Here is a 20,390-nt window from a genome sequence, read left to right as displayed (position 1 = left end):
AATCTTCACTGATTTGAGATGTCAATCAATGTATGCAGCACACGCTAAACAAAGTAATTTGTGTTGTTGTAGTCTTCCTGCTGCATCCCTTGAAAAGTTGGGTTATTGTGCAATTGTAGAAAAAGATTCAGTTGTATCATCTGGACACGGTTTTTAGAAAGGCAAAACGTTTCGACTCTTAACCAAGAGCCATTCTCAATCTGCAGATCGAGTCTGGGAACTCAGATTCATCCTACTTTGTAAACCCTGCCCACCGGGCGGGACCTCCTGATGAAGGGTGTTTACAGTTTCACTTGAAACTACTCTATCAACATCCTACTGTAAATTAACTGTCCTCACTGAGTACCCGGATAAGCTTCAGAATGGCCAGGGCGACGCTATTTTACACGACCGGTAGGTTGTACCTTAAACCTCCATTTCTGTTAAGAGAGAAAAAGAGACCGTGTCCCGATGACTACTACTTCAACTGGCTCTTTTTCTGCAATGCAACACTCCTGGACGGATGAGGGATTACACCAATTTGTTATTGTGCAATAAACATGAGGGACTTCTGGATTCACACTGAGCGGTGATCATTTCTGAGAACGAGATATTGTGCAAATGGCCTGAAGGCCACAATGCCAACGATTGGAATAGTTACACTACAGATAATTCATCTTGAGATTTGCTGAGAAAAGTGGTAAACTAGAAGAGGCTGCCATGAACAAGAAGTCATGTGACTGGGGACAGGCAAGCTGGATATTCAAATGTGATATAAAATTAAGATAAATAGAATTATTAATTTAATGGATGCTATTGATGCTATTGAGGCTATTTGTATCAGTTGCATTCAGAAGATTTTAAACACAATATGAAGTGAAACCAAAAACTGGTGGACAAAATAACGTTTATTTTTAAGTGTGTGAGTATAATAATTGCTTTTTCTCCCATGTTTTTCACATGATAAAGCCAGGCCCGGATCTACAGGGGCACAAAGAGTGCATTGAATCTGAATCAGATTGCAATCTTATTTAAAAGTGTTTGCACCTTCATTTCAGGTGCACTAAATAATGACGTTTATTGGAAGAGAATCATGTTTGCACACGTCAGTTTGGCCTAGACCCGGGCCTGAGTAAAGATATAAATCTATTTGCATGGCATCAAACTAAGAAACTAGAAGAAATTAAGTTATTTGATAAGCAAACTGTAAAGTTAAGGTATTTTACAAATAAAAATTGGTGAATATGGAAAATTCTACCCCCGCAGTACAGTAATAAGGGTGTGAACTGTTCAATCAGTATTCTCCACTGCTATTTGTGCTTTTAAAACAAGAACAGAACATCTCAGTATTGTAAAATTTATTTCCATGGCATTAATATAATGTATGTGAGCAGACAAGCTATCAAAACAAAAAAATATACTGTACACAAAAAGGAAGCAGCAGCAGCAAAACCACTTTTGAGATGATGACAAGGATGAGGAAGCCCAAAACAGGACTGCTGGTATGAAGAGAAACAAGCGGAGTTACCTGGAGGCCTGCAGCACACAAAATGTCAAGGCCGTCTGCGCCACAATCAAAAGTAACCGGTCGCTTTTGAACAATACCATCAGTCCTGACTTTGCACTACAGTGTAGCAGACCTGGGTCATCTTATGATTTGAAATCATTTCAAACAGCTCAGAGGACTGAACATTTGCGACTTAAAGGAACTGATCTTGCTTATTAAAAGTGCAGACTAACACAATATTGCACCCCAAGCAGATGGAAGCAGACCAGCACACTAGATTTCATCAAATAATTGACCCAGGTGAAGGTGAGATGTGCAGGGCTACAGGTTCTGACAGCACTGCAGCTTGCTCCCCCTCTGGCCGTCTGTGGTCGGTGGCACACTGATGTCTACCACATTATTCCCTGGAGACTCATCATGGGCAGACCGCTCTGCGATCTGTTTCTGCGATACAATCCGATATATTTCTGGAGAACAGACAAAACAAAATCCATTTAGAATTTGCACGTGTGCAGCATCCTTAGAAATGAACTATGTTAAAACTGCTCATAATAGCTATGTTATACAGGTGAGCCTAAATTAAAAACACTTCCTCTTCTGAGAGGAAGTTTCACAAGTTTGGTTTAACTATTGCCCAATGCTTTAACATGAGTTCTCCTTCACCTATCAAACAATGGTAAACTCAATCTGATAAGATAATACGCCCTGTGGATACAGTTTGTGTAGCATTTGGGAAACATACTGGATTTAAACCAAATATGATGCATCTTTTTAAATATATTTATGAAGGACACCTTTTTTGGTGTAATAAAATCATGTGACTTTACAACCCTTTCAAAGCACCATTGGCCCTTGGAGAAAAAACCCACCTGTAAGAATATTCTTGAAGGCTTCTTCAACATTTGTCGAGTCCAAGGCTGAAGTTTCAATGAATGACAGATTGTTCTTTTCTGTGGATAAAACAAGAGAGTTTTCGTTGAGTCTGCTCTTAGAGATGATCATAAGAATGAGACGATGAGAGTGAACACCTGCAAAGGCCCGGGCCTCGTCTGTGGGGACAGCTCTGAGGTGGCGCAGGTCGCTCTTGTTTCCGACTAACATGATCACAATGTTGTTGTCTGCGTGGTCCCTCAGCTCTTTTAGCCAACGCTCCACATTCTCATAAGTCAGGTGTTTGGCAATGTCATACACTAAGAGCGCTCCCACGGCCCCTCTGTAGTATCTGAGGAGACAAAGGACAGTCACTATAGCGTTATATTATTACAATTGACAAAACACACCAACTTATGTGTTTGGCCTAATTGCAATTTATTATCAAAGTACAATTTGGGAAAGATAGTTTAAAGAGCCTTCTGTTTGCTTCCTAATAATGCTATAAATTAATTAGGCCTGAAACAACCTTTGGGCCACTATCGATAAATGAAAAAAAAACTATAATTTAAAATCTGGAGTTGACTCTTCTTTTGAAACATGTTATATGCTAAGAGAAATATAAGGGATCAAATAAAATCATATAAGATAACTCAATCTGGTCAGGCTGCTCAATAACTAAAATAATTACCAGCACATATGTCAGTCTTCTTGAATCCCAGCTCTGACAATTTGCTGCATGTACTCCCTTCTCTCATCTCCATTACACGCTAGAACTGTCCTGTCCAATAAAGCCTTCGAGGCAAAAACTCACTCTTTAAAGAAAATTATTATTTAGGTAATATTTGAAACAACAATTATTTTGCACTGTAAGAAGTTAGTTTTTAGTAAAAGTGTCTTTGTCCAGGTTTTGTGTCTCCCATCATTTAGAACAGATTTTTGCGCATATTTTTGGTAATTGATTGGGGTAATAATTGTAATCATAACTAAATTTGAATTAATTGCAGTGATTCCTGTGCCCTCAAGTTTCTGATTTGTAAAATCCAGTAAAACCTCAATTTCAGTTCAGGATTTGTACCAGACTCACGCCGAGGTGATGGCTCTGTAGCGCTCTTGTCCTGCTGTATCCCAAATCTGAGCTTTTATTGTCTTGCCGTCGACCTGGATGCTGCGTGTGGCAAACTCCACCCCGATGGTGCTCTTACTCTCCAGGTTGAACTCATTCCTTGTGAATCGAGACAGAAGGTTACTCTTGCCCACGCCCGAGTCACCGATCAACACGACTGTGAAGACAAAAAAGGCCATTGTTGCAGATACATAAGGGAAATTGTGGTACATTGGTCCATTCATATCAAAATACTCTTTTTAAATACAGGTGATAGATTTGAAGCTATTTTCATAATAGTTTCTGGTCCAAATGTGCTCAGCTTTGAGGAAGGCTGATGAGTTGCTTAGGTTCCCTTCCATGTTCAAGGCAGATCATTCTAATGTAGATTAGCACAGTTTAGTGACGTGATATATTGTATTAGGAAGTCAGGTTTATTACAAGGGAATATACAAAACAAGCAATATAAGTCACACGATTTGTTTGACCTCATCTAAGCTACAGTACAGGCTAAGGAAAATGTGTTTTTGCGATCCCCATCATTGGAGACTGCAATTCTTTGGATGTCACATGTCATATCAAAGCGTACAGTAGTTCTTGTGACATGTGAACAATATGTGAGAAAAATGTGTTTCAAGGGTCATGATGATCTGAACGAGACTAATGCATGGTTATGTTATTTATGTTCAATATGAAAACTGTACATTGTGAAATGTACAGTGTGTAAAATTGGCCTTTAGAAAACTGGGGAAGCAAGCACATCTGTAAGTACTTGCAGTGGTTGCAACGCTATAGTGAACTTAAATTAGTTTGTTTGCTTCAACTTGTGTAGGGTATCCATCCTAATGTGTCTGTTGTTCACATCACAGTGGAGGTGGAGCGCTGTTGTTTTCTTCACTGAGGAAATTGAGCCCAACTTTGTCCCTGTCCGAAATGCTCCCCCCAGGCTGCAGGAAGCTGATAACAGCCTCATCAAAACCTGAATCGACAGTTTCACAGCGCCTTGCCCTTCCTGTTCAGGCCAGGGTATGGGTGATGGATCAGATATAGCCCAGGAGAGGAGAACCATGATGCTTGGTGTGGTGTCGCCTTCAGCAGATGCCCTATTCATCCCACAGAGGAGACTTTGTTACATCTAAATGGCCTTTTAGCGTGTGCAGGCCCAGGATGTTAATGTGCCACAGGATTACGATCAAAGGAAGCCATTCTAGATCCAAACATAAATATAGGCCAATAGCCTATATTTCCTAGACAGCCCCACAGGGAAACACCACAAGCAAAAACAAATTCACTGGGACTTCTTGGTGCATAATAAGCATCTTCCCTGAGCATCTTCATATGCCTGTGGATCAGTACAAGCGCACACAGGCCTGCCTGGGATAAGGTGAAGTGGGTCACAAATGAAATACAAGCCCATACATATCACAGGTGTTCACTGTAGCGAATTACTGCACTGTGAGTTGATAAAAGTTTAATACAAAGGCAGTGCATGGATTGGGTGTTGCATCCTAAAAATATAGCTTGAGGCAACGTTATGTTACAGTGAGACTATTGTGCTGTAATAAACCTGGCTGTCAGTAATAAAAACATCATTGTTATTTCATGTTTAATTTAATGACTGCAACCACATCGGATACAGGTTTCTATCCTGGATAGCTTTATCGCTATCGAAAAGGAATGCAGTCATATTTTACCTTTGAACAAGAAATCGTATTCATCGTCTCGGTTCCCCATTCTACACGAGGCTGCTCCGACGCTGGTCCCCGGAAAAGGCTGCGTAGAAACTGGCGTGAGAGGGTGTTGGCTGTAAGGTTCAATAAAGATAGATAAAGGTTTGGAATGGTAGTGTGCGCCAGAGTCGGCTGCTGTCAGGGCGAACTGGACGCAGAAAAGGAGCTGAAGTCTGCAGAGGGAGGGGAGGAGTCCCTGCAGTGCGCATAGTTTTCGCCAGGAGGCGCGCTCTCCTGACATACCAGCAGTGTGTTCACGAGCATTGATAGTTGAACGCACAGCTGCATAGGCTATGCACAGCCTTTGCTTTCTTTTTCCTGCCACGAGCTGGCCCCTGTCCAGGGTGTACACCGCCTAAGGCCCAAAGTCACTGGGAAGGGCCCCAGTCAGTCCTAACGAGGAAAAGTGGTAGAAAATTCATGAATTAATGCTTTCTATTCATGGGTGTCAGGAACCTGTTTTATGCAACATTTTGAGGACTTTTAGATATCATATTTAGTTTATAATTGTTTGTTGCTGTGGCATACACAGGCCGCTCTGAAACCCATGGATAGAGCACACTCGGAACCATGCTCGGAACACGAGGCCTGATAGCTACTGCATATAATGCAAATGTCTAGGGGAAGAATTTGGGCTATTTATATTTTAGTTGGCTGCATACTCTGACTTCTTGGGCTGAACTGCATATGTTTGCACGTATGTCTGTAGGCATTTATGTTTACTGAATAAATAAAAATATATAGAAATGTATCCGTTATTTTCTCTGGTGTTATGTTTCTATTGTGGAACTGCTTGTGTATCAGAGTGTGTTATTGTTGTTGTTGTTGTTTTATGGCGGTTGGCATCCGAGTGTTGCATTACCGCCAGACTGGTATGCAAGCGTTGCATTACCGCCAGACTTTATTCTTTATACTTCATTCTTCAGAAACACAGGAGCTCAAAGCCCACAATTTCGTTGTTGTTGTTGTTGTTGTTTTATGGCGGTTGGCATCCGAGTGTTGCATTACCGCCAGACTTTATTCCTTAGACTGTTGTTGCTGTAGACTTTATTGTTGTTGTTGTTGTTGTTGTTGTTTTATGGCGGTTGGCATCCAATTGTTGCATTACCGCCAGACTTTATTCCTCAGACTTTTCGTAGTCCTCTTGTTGTTGTTGTTGTTGTTGTTGTTGTTTTATGGCGGTTGGCATCCAAGTGTTGCATTACCGCCAGACTTTATTCCTCAGACTTTGTCGTAGTCCTCAGACTCTGTCGTCGTAGTCCTCAGACTCTGTCGTAGTCCGTAAAAGTACTCCTTCCATTGCTTTGGTGTTCACATTTCTTCATGTCCGTGGCCCTTTAAAGCAGCCGTGACAGCTGGCTCCACCTCCCGCCCAGAGGCTCTGCTATGATTGGTCCAAATGCAGGTCAGCTGACACAAGGGAAACCACATGCGTCTCTTCGCACTTCAAGATCAAGATGGCGGCCTCCTTGTGTCGGTGTTACGAGGTGATTTATTCCTCCTTTAATGCATTCCCTGCTTGCTTTATTCTGTTATTTAGCTGTCGTCATCCAGAGGAATTCCCCTGTTTTCGCTTGCTGTGAGATTATGGGGTGATATTTTATTTTGAACTATAAATCCCCTCTTATGTGTTCAGTTGCATCAGACCAGTTGATACGTTATCAGTTCAGGTTTTACTTGAATATTACTACCTGCTCTATAACATGTGTATATGTGTACTGAGTGTACAAAGAAAGGTGCCTGTTGACGGTTCTGATAGTAGGTTGGAGGCTTTAGTGAGATCCTATTGATTCTGATTCCAAATAACCTATAACATAAGTGTTTTGTTTTACCCTCACCGTTTAGCTGGTCAGCAGACGGGCTCTGACCCTGTGCTCACGGCCCCTAGGGTCCTTGGTTTGCCATAAAGATGTCTATAGACTTCACAGGAGCCCTGTCTCTTCAATGCAGGTACTGTGGATTCATCCCAAAATGTTTTACGTTTACAAACCTTATTGTGTTTTATACATATATTATTGACTTTCTAGATTATATAGTTTTCATTTAACTTGATCATTCTGCATATTTGTCTGCCTTTTATATCTGATTACAAGATGCTTGTGCTCACATTGCTATTTGTTTTTCAGGTGCGCTATTCATCTGGACGTAAAGGTTTTTTGGGAGAGTTTGTGGATAATCTACGTCAGGAGTTCGGCAAGAATAATGAGATGAAAGAGAACATTAAGAAGTTCAGAGAAGAAGCCAAAAGACTTGAAGAGTCTGATGCCCTTCAACAAGCCCGCAAGAAATATGTACGATTTATTCTATAAAGATCATTACGTTCCTTTTGATCTTTTACTTACATTTTTTTCTCTCAATATTAATAATACACCAGAAATCTATAGAAGCTGAGACAGTGAAGACATCAGAAGTGTTTAAGAAGACACTAGGCTCCCTGTCAGAGACTGTGAAGGAGGTCAGAGCCACACGTCTTAACTTTACATGTGTTCATCACAGAAACTGTAGGACTGTTTGTTGTGGTTGTAGGGTTTGGAGGAGGTGACTCGTACTGATCTGGGAAAGAAGATAAAGGAGAGAGTTGAGGGAGCAGCTCGTACAGCCATTACCTCTGCGGAATCTGTGTCTAAAGGAGGAGAGAAACTGGGCAAATCTGGTGCATTTAAGGCAATCTCGCAGGTCAGAGCTTTAAAAACATTAAGGCAGTTATTATTATTCTACACACCAAGGTCTTCTGTTTACCACATCTGGATGTTTGGTAGGGCGTAGAGGCGGTGAAGCAGGAGATAGATGTCGGTGACGCTGGTCCTTACCGAGCTCCTCCCCAACTGAGGAAGAGAAAAGAGTATTCCTCTAAAGACGCAGACTTTGATTCAAGGGTCTATGAAGCCAATGAGTAAGTAACTCTTGTAATAAACTACAGTGGTTCTAGATATTACTGATTTTGTTTCTGATAATATTCTTGTGAAGGGAGGCAATGGGTGTTGTCTTACACAAGGACTCAAAATGGTATCAGCAATGGAAGGAATTCAAGGACAACAATGTTGTTTTTAACAGTAAGCAGACATGAATCATGCATAATGGTTTCATAATGTCACACTGGTTTATTTGAAAGGCCAGTAGGTGGCACCATGTAATAATACATGCGTATCTTTCTTTCCCTCAGGATTTTTTGAAATGAAGATGAAATATGATGAAAGTGACAACATGGTCATCCGAGCATCCAGAGCAGTGACAGACCGAGTTACAGGCTTTCTTGGTAAAGGAACACTGTAGTTTTACTCATTGAAATTCTGTTTTCAAATGCTGTTTATAACATGTTATTTGTTATTACCCAGGTGGTCTTTTCTCAAAGACAGAAATGTCAGAGGTGTTAACAGAGATTGTAAAAGCTGACCCCTCGTTTGACAAAGACACATTTCTCAAACAATGTGAGAAAGACATTATTCCCAACATTCTCGAGGTAAATGCCCAAGAATATTTTTGCTGTTTGTCCCCCGATGAAAACCAGCAGCATTTTCATTTTAAGAGAGTGTCTTGTTTTTTTGTATTTATTATACAGTACATTAAAGTCCCCTTTACCTGTGCACCTCTGTTACAACTACCTTTCACAACTGCCTGGAGGTCCATGAAGCATCTCTCTTGTTCTCAAGGATTTTTATTGTTGTTTAAAAGTAAGTTCTTGTGCACTATACAGGCTATGATCCGAGGAGAGCTGGATGTGTTAAAAGACTGGTGCTACGAAGCTGTAAGTTTTGCTTGAACAGAATAATTTTTTTTGTGTTGTGTACAAATTACATTGTTTACTAATTTTATGCGCCTTGTTTGCCTCATGTTCCTTAAACGTCCATTAACTCATTGTTGATTCTTGTTAGACTTACAGTCAGTTGGCCCATCCAATCCAGCAGGCCCGAGCACTGGGTCTTTTATTCCAGTCCAAAATCTTGGACATTGACAACATAGATGTAAAGAATTAAGTAGTTATTGGTTACAGAAAAGCAAGGATGCTTTGAGTGTTTTGTTTGTGCTGCAGCTGGCTATGGGGAAGATGATGGACCAAGGCCCAGTGCTGATTATCACTTTCCAGGCTCAGGTCGTCATGGTGATCCGCAGCCCCAAAGGAGACATTGTGGAAGGAGATCCGGTGAGTCAGGCATATAAGCAAAATGATATGATCAGGATCCAGGAAGTAAACATCCTGATAATGTACACAATCTTAAGTCATTGTTTTTAACTAAAATAATATAAACAATGCACGGTGCACGGTGGCAAAGGCGGTTAGCGCTCTTGCCTCCCAAGAAGGAGATCGTGGGTTCGATTCCCACTGGGTGGAGTCTGCATGTCCTCCCCGTGTTACCGTGGGTTCTCTCCGGGTTCTCCGGCTTCCTCCCACCGTCCAAAGACATGCATGTGTTAGGCAAAATTGGTGACTCTAAATTGGCCCTAGTGAATGAATGTGAGAGTGAACTGTCTGTCATGTCTCTGTGTCTCTGTGTTGGCCCTGTGACAAGTTGGCCACTGCCCAAAGTCACTGGGATAGGCTCCAGTCACCCGCGACCCCGAAAGGGAACAAGCGGTAGAAAATGGATGGATGGATATAAACAATACTGTCGACCTGTACAGGTTTTATGTTAGTTCTGAGACATGTTTCAATCCAGCACAAACTGTTTTGTAACTGCCTTTAAATCATTAACCACACATAAACGGTTTTAGAACTTATTTTGTCCATTGTAGACTAACGTTTTTTGTCTCAGCCAAACTGCCCTCTCGTACAAAGAGAAACTTTTGTCTGATATCTCTTTGGAATTAACAGACTTGCACGGATCATCTCTCTTTTGAACTGACTGTTTTTTGTGATCCTCCACACTCATCTTTAGAACGGATGTGCGTGTCTCTTTCCTCTTTCATAGTGTCGTCTTTGGACCTCTTGTGGGTTCTTGTGAATCAGTGGGGGCCTTATGTTGGAAATCACTGGTCTAAACCTGTTTTCTACTAAATGCCATGTCCTCAGAGCTCTGACCATGCGCCTCTGTGCTTCCTGAACAGGACAAGGTGATGAGGATGATGCATGTCTGGGCTTTGTGTCGGGACCAGGAGGAGCTGAACCCCAGTGCAGCCTGGAGGCTTTTGGACATTTCTGCCTCCAGCACAGAGCAGATCCTTTAGGAAGACGAGGTGCATTATGGACACTGACAAGTCAACAGAAACAAGACAATAAATGTAACAACATGCCATGAGAACCTACATAGACCAACTCCCCAAGACTTTATTCATGCATGGTGGTGTCCCAAGAGTCTTGCCAGGAACAGTTACTCAACATTCATTTGTTCAATACAAACCATCAAATCATGTTCATTCCTGTAGATGTGCAGTCAGCTCAACTTTGTGTTACACACTTTGTCATGTCACGACCACAAACGTAAATAAATTGTACAGCCATTTTTTGAGATGGTGCAACACAAAGCGAGACACAATTATGAAGTGGAAGGAAAATCACACATGAGTTCCAGATGGGAAAACATTTAATACATGCAAAAGTATTCAGCTGCCTTAAGTAAATACTTTGTGGAACCGCCTTTTGCTCTACCAGCTCTGCTCACCCACAGACACATTTTTTTCCTCGGCCACAGTGTCAGAGTTCAATTCCCGACTCGGAAAATGACTGCATGTCCTCCCTTCTCTCTCATCCCCCATTTCACACTGTCCTTTCCAGTCAATAAAGCCTACATGCAACAAAATCTTTGTTCACAGAGAAACAAAACTCTCTCAAAAAGATTTTATGGAGAGCGTTTGTGAACAGCAGTTTTCGGATCTTGCCACAGATTCTCAATTGGATTTAGGTCTGGACTTTGACTGGGCCATTGGCTTTATGTTTAGGGCCGTTGTCCTGCTGAAGTTGAATCTCTGCCCCAGTCTCACGTCTTCTGCAGATGCCAACAGCTTTTCTTCCAGGATTTCCCTGTATTTGACTCCATCCATCTTCTTATCCACTCAGCAGCTTCCCTGACCCTGCTGAAGAAAACCAGCCCCACAGCTTGATGCTGCACCACCATCTTCGACAGTGGGAATGGTGTGTTCAGAGTCATGGGCCGTGATAGTTTTCTGTCACACAGTGTTTTGCTCTTAGGCCAAAAAGTTAAAACATTTTGGTCTGATCACACCAGAGCACCTTCTTCCACATGTTTGCGGTGTCCCTCACATGGCTTCTGAAAACTTCTTATGGCTATGCAACAGTGGCTTCTTCTTGTCGCTCTTACCTAAAGGCCAGATTTGTGAAGTCCACAACTAATAATAGTTGTCCTGGACAGATTCCCTGTCCTCCTGAGCACTGGATCTCTGCAGCTCCTCCAGATTTACCATGGGCCTCTTGGCTGCATCTTTGATCAGTGCTCTTCTTGTTTGGCCTGTACTTTTCTGGATGATGGATTGAGCATTTCTCCGTGAGATGTTCAAAGCTTGATAAATCTTTGTATAACCTAAACCTACTTTAAACTTCTCCAACTTTCTCCCTGACCTGTCTGTTGTGTTCCTTGGACTTCCTGTTTGCTCCTTAACATTATCTTGAACTTCTGTGGCCTTCACAGACGAGCTGCATTTATACTGAGATAAGATCACACACCGGACGACTCTATTGACTCATTAGGTCAACATTCAATCTGTCTGCAATCATCAAGCAGAAAGTCAAAGACAGTAATTCATCGTACTCTGGTATTAAGAGGCTGAATACTTTTGCATGCTGCACTTTTTAAATCTCAATCATGTATAATTTTCGTTTGACTTCACAATTGTGTCACTTTGTGTCGCTCTTTTACAAAAAATGCTAATAAAATGTATTTAAAGGAATAATGGAGGATTTTTCACCGATTTGAGAACTCAAGCGGAAGTGTCGGTGTAATCCCTCATTCGTCCAGGCGTGTTCCATAGTAGAAAAAGCTTCAGTTGTAGTCCAGATGACTACAACTGAAGCTTTTTCTACTATCAAGCGGAAGTGCGCATACGCACTCACCCCCGTGCGGAAGCACGCAACAGCCTCGTTGCTACGCGTGCGTTTGTTAATTAGCGCGATGGATCCCATCGCATCTCTCGTCTCTGTAGATTTCCGTCTCTTCTGAGCCAGCTCGAACTGTCTTTCTGCGCTTAGACACACACCGGCATTTCAACCACGCATGCGCAGCCAGGCAAACGTGGCCTAAACCAGGAGTGTGTGTGTGTGTGTGTGTGTGTGTGTGTGTGTGTGTGTGTGTGTGTGTGTGTGTGTGTGTGTGTGTGTGTGTGTGTGTGTGTGTGTGTGTGTGTGTGTGTGTGTGTGTGTGTGTGTGTGTGTGTGTGTGTGTGTGTGTGTGTGTGTGTGTGTGTGTGTGTGTGTGTGTGTGTGTGTGTGTGTGTGTGTGTGTGTGTGTGTGTGTGTGTGTGTGTGTGTGTGTGTGTGTGTGTGTGTGTGTGTGTGTGTGTGTGTGTGTGTGTGTGTGTGTGTGTGTGTGTGTGTGTGTGTGTGTGTGTGTGTGTGTGTGTGTGTGTGTGTGTGTGTGTGTGTGTGTGTGTGTGTGGGACATTTTGGCAAAACTCTTAACATATTTTACTGTAGAAGCAACAGACTATTGCCTATATTCACTAGCTTTATTGCACTCTGAATATGTATCCACATTTCTAAAGGAACCAAAGTTTAAATCTTCAATGTCAGAACTCAAACATAATCAGTACTTGCACAAGGGCCAACTTCATGCCTCACTTTTAGTACCTATTATTGGCCTTGAGGCCATGCAGGCATTTTGTCTTGTTGAAGTTGATTTATTTATTTTTTTTACATTTTAAAAATGTTTTACTTAAAATAGTATTTTTTTTTTTTTTATTTATAAGATTGGTGGGTAGATATGTTTCTGATGTGGCTAACTGGATCATCACCACATTTAATGACTAAAGCTTGCCCCATGCAAATGCACATTGATCTTTGCTAAATGAAGTGTTTCGTATTTGTGCCCACAATGAAACGGCACAGAATATGATTTGCGCAGTTCGTCTGGCTCAGCAGCTTTTGGACTCATAGTTGAATATTAAACTCCTACCCACAATGCCTTCTGTGTGTGGTTCTTTGTTGTTCTCATTTGGAATTTGACATGTCTTTATAGATGCCCATGGATCTGAGCATTGAAGCTGCTTGATAAACCTATGGATTTAGCTGTAGAGACACGTTATATCGGACTTTAAATAACATGCCTGTTTGTTCACACCCATGACCTCATCCCACTCCTGTCAGCAGTGACGGATGGCACAAAGACTACACCTTTGGTTTCAATGCTTTATGTGGACACATCACTTTGACTCAGCATTAATTTCCTGGAGACCGATCATAACCTTAAGCTTAGACACTACTCGCATAACCCAAACCATAACATATTTAACCCATATCTTAACTTTTAATCATGTTGATCTAATAATAAAAGACTTGCATCATTTGTCCCCTTAAGGTTGACAGGTCCCTATGAGTTGACATTGTACATATTTTAGTCCCCACATTGTGATAAATACTTGCACATACCCCAAGTCATTTCTTCCTTTTTTTTAAAAGTAACAATAAACATAAAACATCTGGCATCAGCTAAAATCATGAGAGCCTTTACCCACAACCTCAGGAGAGGCTGACACGCTCCCCTGTAAAAACTGTTCTCGTTCATTCATTTACTACAGCCTGTTCTGGTTAGACGTCACAGGTGACTGGAGTCTATCACAGTGGCTTTGGGCCTTAGGCGGGGTGCACCCTGGACAGGGGTCAGCTCGTCACAGGGTAACACAGAGACAGACACAGACGAACATTCACTCTCACATTCATCCACGAGGGTCAATTTAGAGTGGATGTGTTTGGACAGTGGGAGAACCCGGAAAGAACCCACAGTAACACAGGAAGGACATACAGACTCACCCAGAGAGATCATGTGATGTTGATCTGGGATTACGGTTTGCAGCATATCTTTGACATTATTGACGAGCTGCCAGAGGTGAAAGCCGAGGTGGTTAAACTCCGGGTGGCGAACAAAAATATGAAAACCAAGATTTTGGATTTGGAGTCCAGGTGACGCAGGAACAGTCTGACTTTTGGGGGTCTCTGAGGGCTTGCTCCATAAGATAATTCCAGAGCTTATATCCAATGCTTGTATCCAAAGCCTTCCATCACAATAGAAAGAGCACATTTGCCTGGGCTAACGAAGACAAGAAGCTGATAAACCACAAGGTCTGATAATGACGTTTCTGAACCACTGTGAGAAGGAAAAAGCACATTTATGTAATGTTGCATAAGACATTAATGATGTTTTGAAGATACTTTTTTGCGTGACATGTTTGTTTTTGGCATTGGACTTCATTAGATAATTTTATTTATTTGAGACGGCAACAGTGCACAATATACATTAACCTTATCAGGACAGATGCATTGTACTAGGTTGTAGCTCAAGTACTAATTTCCACCAGCTCAGCCCTATATATTGTACATGTTTTTAGTGGAAGGGAAAACCAGAGTACCTGGAGGGCAAACACAGGTAGAACATGCAAACTCCACCCAGAAATCCATCCATATTTTGCTATAAAAATCATACTATTCATCATACAGAGGCAAACACAGGAGGGGGGTTGCAATATTGGACCCAAATTGAATAGCTTTTGAACAAAGTGCTGAATGTAAAGACAAATATGGCAGATATGTACTGTTTAAAGGAATTATTAATGAAAAGGTTTTTACTCTTGAATGTGCATGCTCCACCACAGCTGCATCACAGCTAGACATTTTGAGATCTGCCGCTGGTGCAGACATGGGCATCTGTGGGTGCTGACGGTCTCATTTGGGAAAATAACTATTGAAAATGAACGAAAAGTCTTTCTAACGCACATTCTCTGTTACAATGCTGTTATTAGCAATCATTATTTGTTATAAAATAGCACCACTTAAGGCTCACTTTGTGAAAACGAGGCACGAATGTTTAATTTGATCGCTCTATTATTGTTTGTTCTGTTGACCACATTACATAACAACATGCAATTATATTAATTATATTTATAATTAATTATTAACTTGACAATGACTCTTGGATGAGAGTCGAAACGTCTATTTTTTCAAACTGAGTCCAGATGACTACAACTGAAGCTTTTTCTACTAACATGCAATTATGAATAATGTCAATATGTGACAATAATAGCACTAAATGAGAAAGTGGACATATTCAACCAGTTGAGGGTTGGGTCACAAAATGAGCATGGAAGAACCCGGACGTGATAGAGGAAGTAAATGTTCTAGAGGTTTTAAAACCAATGCCTTCTGAGTCCAACAAAATGCCCCAAAACAAAGAGGAAAATATAGGAAGGACCCAGAGTGAAAATAATGCTGCAACTAAATGACTGAATTTAAAGTTTTTAAGCCCAAAACAATTCTTCAAAATCTCAAAATGAAAAGGGGAGGTAAAGACCAAAGTATGGGAGCAGGTGGATCAAAGAACAAGATATTAGAATACACCGTTGCAGTTTGCATATCGGTCTGGCATCGGAGTGGAGGACGCCGTCATCTCCCTGCTGCACCGCTCTCTCTCTCACCTGGAAAAGCCTGGCAGCTCTGTGAGGATTCTGTTCTTCGATCTTTCCAGCGCCTTCAACACCATCCAGCCGCTGCTCCTGAGGGACAAGCTGGAGACGGCTGGTGTGGAGTATGACCTGGCAGAGTGGATCCTGGACTACCTCACAGACCGACCCCAGTTTGTGAGAGCCCGGAACTGTGTGTCTGACACTCGGACCTGCAGTGTGGGGGCGCCCCAGGGCACTGTCCTCGCGCCCTTTCTCTTCACCCTCTACACTGCAGACTTCAGACACGACACGGACAGCTGTGTCCTGCAGAAGTTCTCTGATGACTCTGCCATCATCGGACTCATCAGGGACGACGATGGCGCGGAGTACAAGGGACTGGCGCAGGACTTTGTGGACTGGTGTCAGCGGAACCACCTCCTCATCAACGCGGGGAAGACCAAGGAGATGGTGGTGGATTTCCGCAGACGCCACCCCACTGCCCCCTCGCCAGTGAACATCCAGGGACGGGACATTGAGAGAGTGGACTCATACAAGTACCTGGGTGTTCATCTGAACCACAAACTGGACTGGACTCATAACACAGACGCACTGTACAGGAAGAGCCAGAGTCGGCTCTACCTCCTGAGGAGACTCAGGTCTTTTGGAGTGACAGGGCCACTCCTGAAGACCTTCTACGACTCTGTGGTGGCATCAGCCCTCCTGTACGGTGTGGCCTGCTGGAGCAGCAGCATCACAGAGAGGGAGAGGAAGAGGCTGGACAGAGTCATCAAGAAGTCCAGCTCCGTCCTGGGCTGTGCTCTGGACTCGGTGCAGGAGGTGGGGGACAGGAGGGTCCTGGCTAGATTCACATCTATGCTGGACCATGAGTGTCACCCCCTGCAGGACACTCTCTCCGCTCTGGAGAGCAGCTTCAGTGAGAGACTGATCCACCCTCGCTGTGTGAAGTAGAGATTTCGTAGGTCTTTCCTTCCTGCTGCTGTCAGACTTTATAAGAAACACTGCTAGCCCTGAACATGTGCAATACTGATGTAACCATGTGCAATACCTGTAAATAAGAGTGTTCTATTTTGTTTTTATTCTGTTTACTTACCTGCTAATAGTATTACCTATTACCTAGTCTTGTGCTAGCTATTTTTACTTTATTTTATTTTATTCTATTATCATTATTTTATTATTATTATCTTTATCTTTTTATTTTTCATTTATCTATTTTATTTTATTTCCCAAGAGTTCTATTAAGAGTGTGTTTTTTTTTAAAAACTTCCTATAATCTGTCCTTTCCTCCTGTTCTACTGCGTTGTAACAACAAAATTTCCCCCTGTGTGGATATTAAAGGATTATCTTATCTTATCTTACAACAGATGTTCAAAATTTTAAGGGGAAAGTCATGGGACAAAAATCAAATATAGAGGTTGGCCCAAGACCGACATCTTCTGTCACCTTGGATCAATAGCTCCGTCTTCCTGACAAAACCACAAGCACCTAATGTTTTTCAATAAATTGTAATTGTATTGTTGTCATGATTCCATTATACATCACATCTCTACATCTCAAACATATCTAAGTCTTAGAGAGTAAACAGAAAAGGATTTGAGTAAACTGCAAAATGAAAAGGGGCTTTGTCTTGACAACTTTACCTAGACTCTACAGTTTTCTTATATTATAAAATCATTTAAATATTACAGTTAATGTTCTTTACAAGTTATCCTTCAGAAATCATATTTGAGGTTGTTCATGATGTGCTTAGAGGAACTATCACTTGGGCCTCTGACTCACACTTTCCCCAGGACCGGCCCTGACCTGCTCCTCAACAACTGAAACATTTTCATAACCCACAGACATCTGTTTATCAATTAGGGCCCATGCACGAGCGTGTTGGTGCTCTGCTCTGCATGAGGGGATAATGTTTTCCATCTGAACTCTGTGAACAATTAATTAAAGCCACAGGGACGTCCCGTGGGCCTCGGGCTGAGGACAGACCTGGGAGAGAAGGACCTGAGCTTTTAATTGGGCCCTTACGTGCACACACCAGTCTGCTTACACACAGTAAGGTGAGATAGGTCACGATTTCAAGTTTTCTATTATGTATTATCATGAAAAAGTGTATCAGATGATGCAATACGTTTTAAATTATGCAAACGTGACAGGGAGTAAATAATGTAGCGGGAGAATGAAAGTCGGTAAACAAACAACAAACAGTGAAACACAACAGACTAGAGGTCACACTGCTACATTCATCAAACTTCACTGCAACAGTTGCAGCAATAAGGACATTTAATCATGACTTTTGAGCATGGTTTTGTCCATGACCAAATACGTTCTAGTCAAGTTCTGTTCTGCTATGGCTACAGAAAGTGTTTACTGTTAGCAAGAGAAAGTGAGTTGTTGACACTATCAAAATGACACATAAAGGCAGAAGTAGCAAATTGCTTTCTTGATTCTTTAATTTATTTGGTTTATTCTGTTAATGACCTACAGTTTTGTTTACTGGTGGTGCAAAGTCGTTGGCTCCAGCTGTATCGCTTCAGCTCCAGGGGCCCTCCGTGTCCTCCACTGCCTTGCAAGTTTTCTTACATAACGCACTCGCCACAGAGGCTCTGGGCCCTTTACTCATCCAAACACAGATTACGTGCTCAGTCTAGGCGCGGACAGACTCTGGCGAAGGGCAAGAGGCACGGGGGCGGGCTCTGTGGAACTTATTAAAGCCCCGTGGAGTAGGTCTGCAGCCGCGTGTCATCACAGGCGCACGAGGAGCAGAGGAACTGTCCGAGGTGCTGAACCTTCTCATCTGCGCCTCAGGTAAGTTTGCACACATTTCTGAGCGCAGGATCAATTCATTTATACTATTAATTTGTCCTCTTTACAATTTTCACTTTGTAATAATAATTTTAGCTGAAAGGCGTGCATGTTTTTTTGCTATAATGAGTTGTATAGGCAACCTTTTTCTCATCATTGAGACACTTGATAGATAGTTTTTTGTTTTGTTTTTGTTTTAATTGACAAAACAGAGCTGAACTTCAATAAATACATAGCCTATATTACTGTTGTTAAATTGAAATTAAGCTATGTAAGGATGGTTTATACAACAACCTATTGATTCTGTCACAGTGACAAACATAGCAACAGTTTTAAAAATACAGAGCTACATGTGCTTGTAAATTGTACATCAGTTGATTCATCACTAAGCCAATAGGTGACCACTTGAATTAAGTTAACTACTGCACAGGTGCATGGGCAACAGCACAAGATAAAGCTCTTTCACTAGCCAGATGTTTTATGGCGGGAAATATCATTTTTTCTGCCAATGCAAAGTTGATTATATATCAATTATATTTCGATAATCGCAATATCACAGAGGTGTATCATATTTTGCTGTTGAATGTGCTTGTTTTACAAGTACGTAGAACTGCCGTATGCATTTCTTTATAGGCAGTAGTGAGTAAAACCTGATGGGGAATGAAATTGTCCGTACAGTTTACCTAAAGGAGGATTTTATTTTTCTTTCACAACGCTAATATTCATGGTCGAGTCTTATCACTACTGAAAAATAATATCTACAACAGAAGGTAATAAGAAAACTAATGAGTAACCCTCTCATTTATCATTTATAAATCCTAGTTAAACATTCATAAATACGAGTGAGTATCACATTATAAACTCAGTATGCCATAAGGCAGGGCATCTGGTGTAAAAACACGAGGTACTGGTAATTGGACCTGTCACATACTGATACAGAAAAATATCACAATAAATAATACAAATTAAACGATATTTAAACTATTTCATGCAACTGACACAATAACCTTAAAGCAGGATTTTTCCCAATAAACATGAGCTTCAACAACTAAAAAGCCAAATGAAACTCTTCAGTAAGTCTAAAAAGTCCCCACTAGTGTAAACAAAATATACACCCAAAAAAGTAGCATTTTTAAATAGTTCATGATCATTTTATGGTTGAAATATCGGCAATTTATTACAAAAAAGCTAGAAAAGTTGAATATACTTTCGTTGTTGTTTCGCCCCTGCTGCTGCCTGTACCTGCCTTTCCACACTGATTTTACCTTGGCCCATTTGATAATTGATACTGAGGCAAGCTCTTTCCTTCATTATGTCTTTAAGTTGCCAATTAAAAGCCTCGCCTTGGCTTTAAGACCATCAGCCCCGCTATCAATGCCTGTCTCTGGGAAGATGAAGAGTTATCACAGGCCCTGGAATAGAATGTGCTGACAAAAGAGTTACTGCTGCACAAATAACTGGGCTATTGAACACACAGGAGTCCTTTTAATGAAAACTACCTAATCCATTTTATGGTGCACAAAAAAATTAAAAAGAGTGACCTTTGATAATTAATTGTTTATATATTATACTTTGGTTTCGGTTTTAGTTTATTTGTGGTATAAAAAAACTGATTGGAAAAAAGGCGCACAAGACACAAAGTGCACAGAATTCATTCTTTCAAGCCGATATTTAAAAAATGCTTAAGAAGACACAAACCTCAAAGAGTAAAAAACAACACACCATTGATATATAATTCACAAAAGGATATAACAAATTAGAGTGCATGTTGCAGTGTAAAATGCCAGCAAAATAATCAATGCATTGCTGTACCAACTTTGTAAATATAGGTTTATTGTTGTTA

At 41.4% G+C, this 20,390-nt stretch overlaps 2 protein-coding genes across 2 annotated transcripts; one reads left to right on the top strand and one right to left on the bottom strand.

Annotated features, from left to right (window-relative positions):
- Nucleotides 1-1,322: 1,322 nt before the first annotated feature.
- On the bottom strand, nucleotides 1,323-5,409 carry LOC140356362 (ras-related protein Rab-11B). Its single transcript, XM_072441237.1, has 5 exons — nucleotides 5,156-5,409; nucleotides 3,444-3,639; nucleotides 2,515-2,708; nucleotides 2,356-2,436; nucleotides 1,323-1,953 (listed from the first exon to the last, which is right to left on the bottom strand). Exons 1-5 carry the CDS (start codon nucleotides 5,193-5,195, stop codon nucleotides 1,808-1,810), a joined length of 657 nt encoding a protein of 218 aa, XP_072297338.1. The 5' UTR covers nucleotides 5,196-5,409; the 3' UTR covers nucleotides 1,323-1,807.
- Nucleotides 5,410-6,545: 1,136 nt separating this feature from the next.
- Nucleotides 6,546-10,553, top strand: LOC140356361 (mitochondrial import inner membrane translocase subunit TIM44-like). Its single transcript, XM_072441236.1, has 13 exons — nucleotides 6,546-6,678; nucleotides 7,037-7,141; nucleotides 7,318-7,482; nucleotides 7,566-7,646; nucleotides 7,718-7,867; nucleotides 7,951-8,084; nucleotides 8,159-8,244; nucleotides 8,355-8,447; nucleotides 8,527-8,651; nucleotides 8,886-8,936; nucleotides 9,064-9,153; nucleotides 9,222-9,332; nucleotides 10,235-10,553. Exons 1-13 carry the CDS (start codon nucleotides 6,649-6,651, stop codon nucleotides 10,352-10,354), a joined length of 1,341 nt encoding a protein of 446 aa, XP_072297337.1. The 5' UTR covers nucleotides 6,546-6,648; the 3' UTR covers nucleotides 10,355-10,553.
- The last annotated feature ends 9,837 nt before the right edge of the window (nucleotides 10,554-20,390 follow it).

This window comes from Eucyclogobius newberryi, unplaced genomic scaffold (assembly GCF_026437365.1).
Source record: "Eucyclogobius newberryi isolate DKJ021-1_F unplaced genomic scaffold, fEucNew1.0.hap1 SCAF_12, whole genome shotgun sequence".
Taxonomy (NCBI): domain Eukaryota; kingdom Metazoa; phylum Chordata; class Actinopteri; order Gobiiformes; family Gobiidae; genus Eucyclogobius; species Eucyclogobius newberryi.
Note: the sequence above shows the minus strand (reverse complement) of the source record. Positions and strands in the feature narration are given on the sequence as shown.

Bases quoted from the DNA above. Each gene is read 5' to 3' on its own strand.
- LOC140356362 (XM_072441237.1), bottom strand. From the start codon at position 5,195: ATGGGGAACCGAGACGATGAATACGATTTCTTGTTCAAAG. The intron at 2,709-3,443 runs GTGAGTCTGGTA...TTGTCTCCTCAG, and splicing joins TACAGAGCCATCACCTCGGC to ATACTACAGAGGGGCCGTGG. The intron at 1,954-2,355 runs GTGGGTTTTTTC...TCTGTTCTCCAG, and splicing joins CTTCAAGAATATTCTTACAG to AAATATATCGGATTGTATCG.
- LOC140356361 (XM_072441236.1), top strand. From the start codon at position 6,649: ATGGCGGCCTCCTTGTGTCGGTGTTACGAG. The intron at 8,448-8,526 runs GTAAAGGAACAC...GTTATTACCCAG, and splicing joins CCGAGTTACAGGCTTTCTTG to GTGGTCTTTTCTCAAAGACA. The intron at 9,154-9,221 runs GTAAAGAATTAA...TTTGTGCTGCAG, and splicing joins TGGACATTGACAACATAGAT to CTGGCTATGGGGAAGATGAT.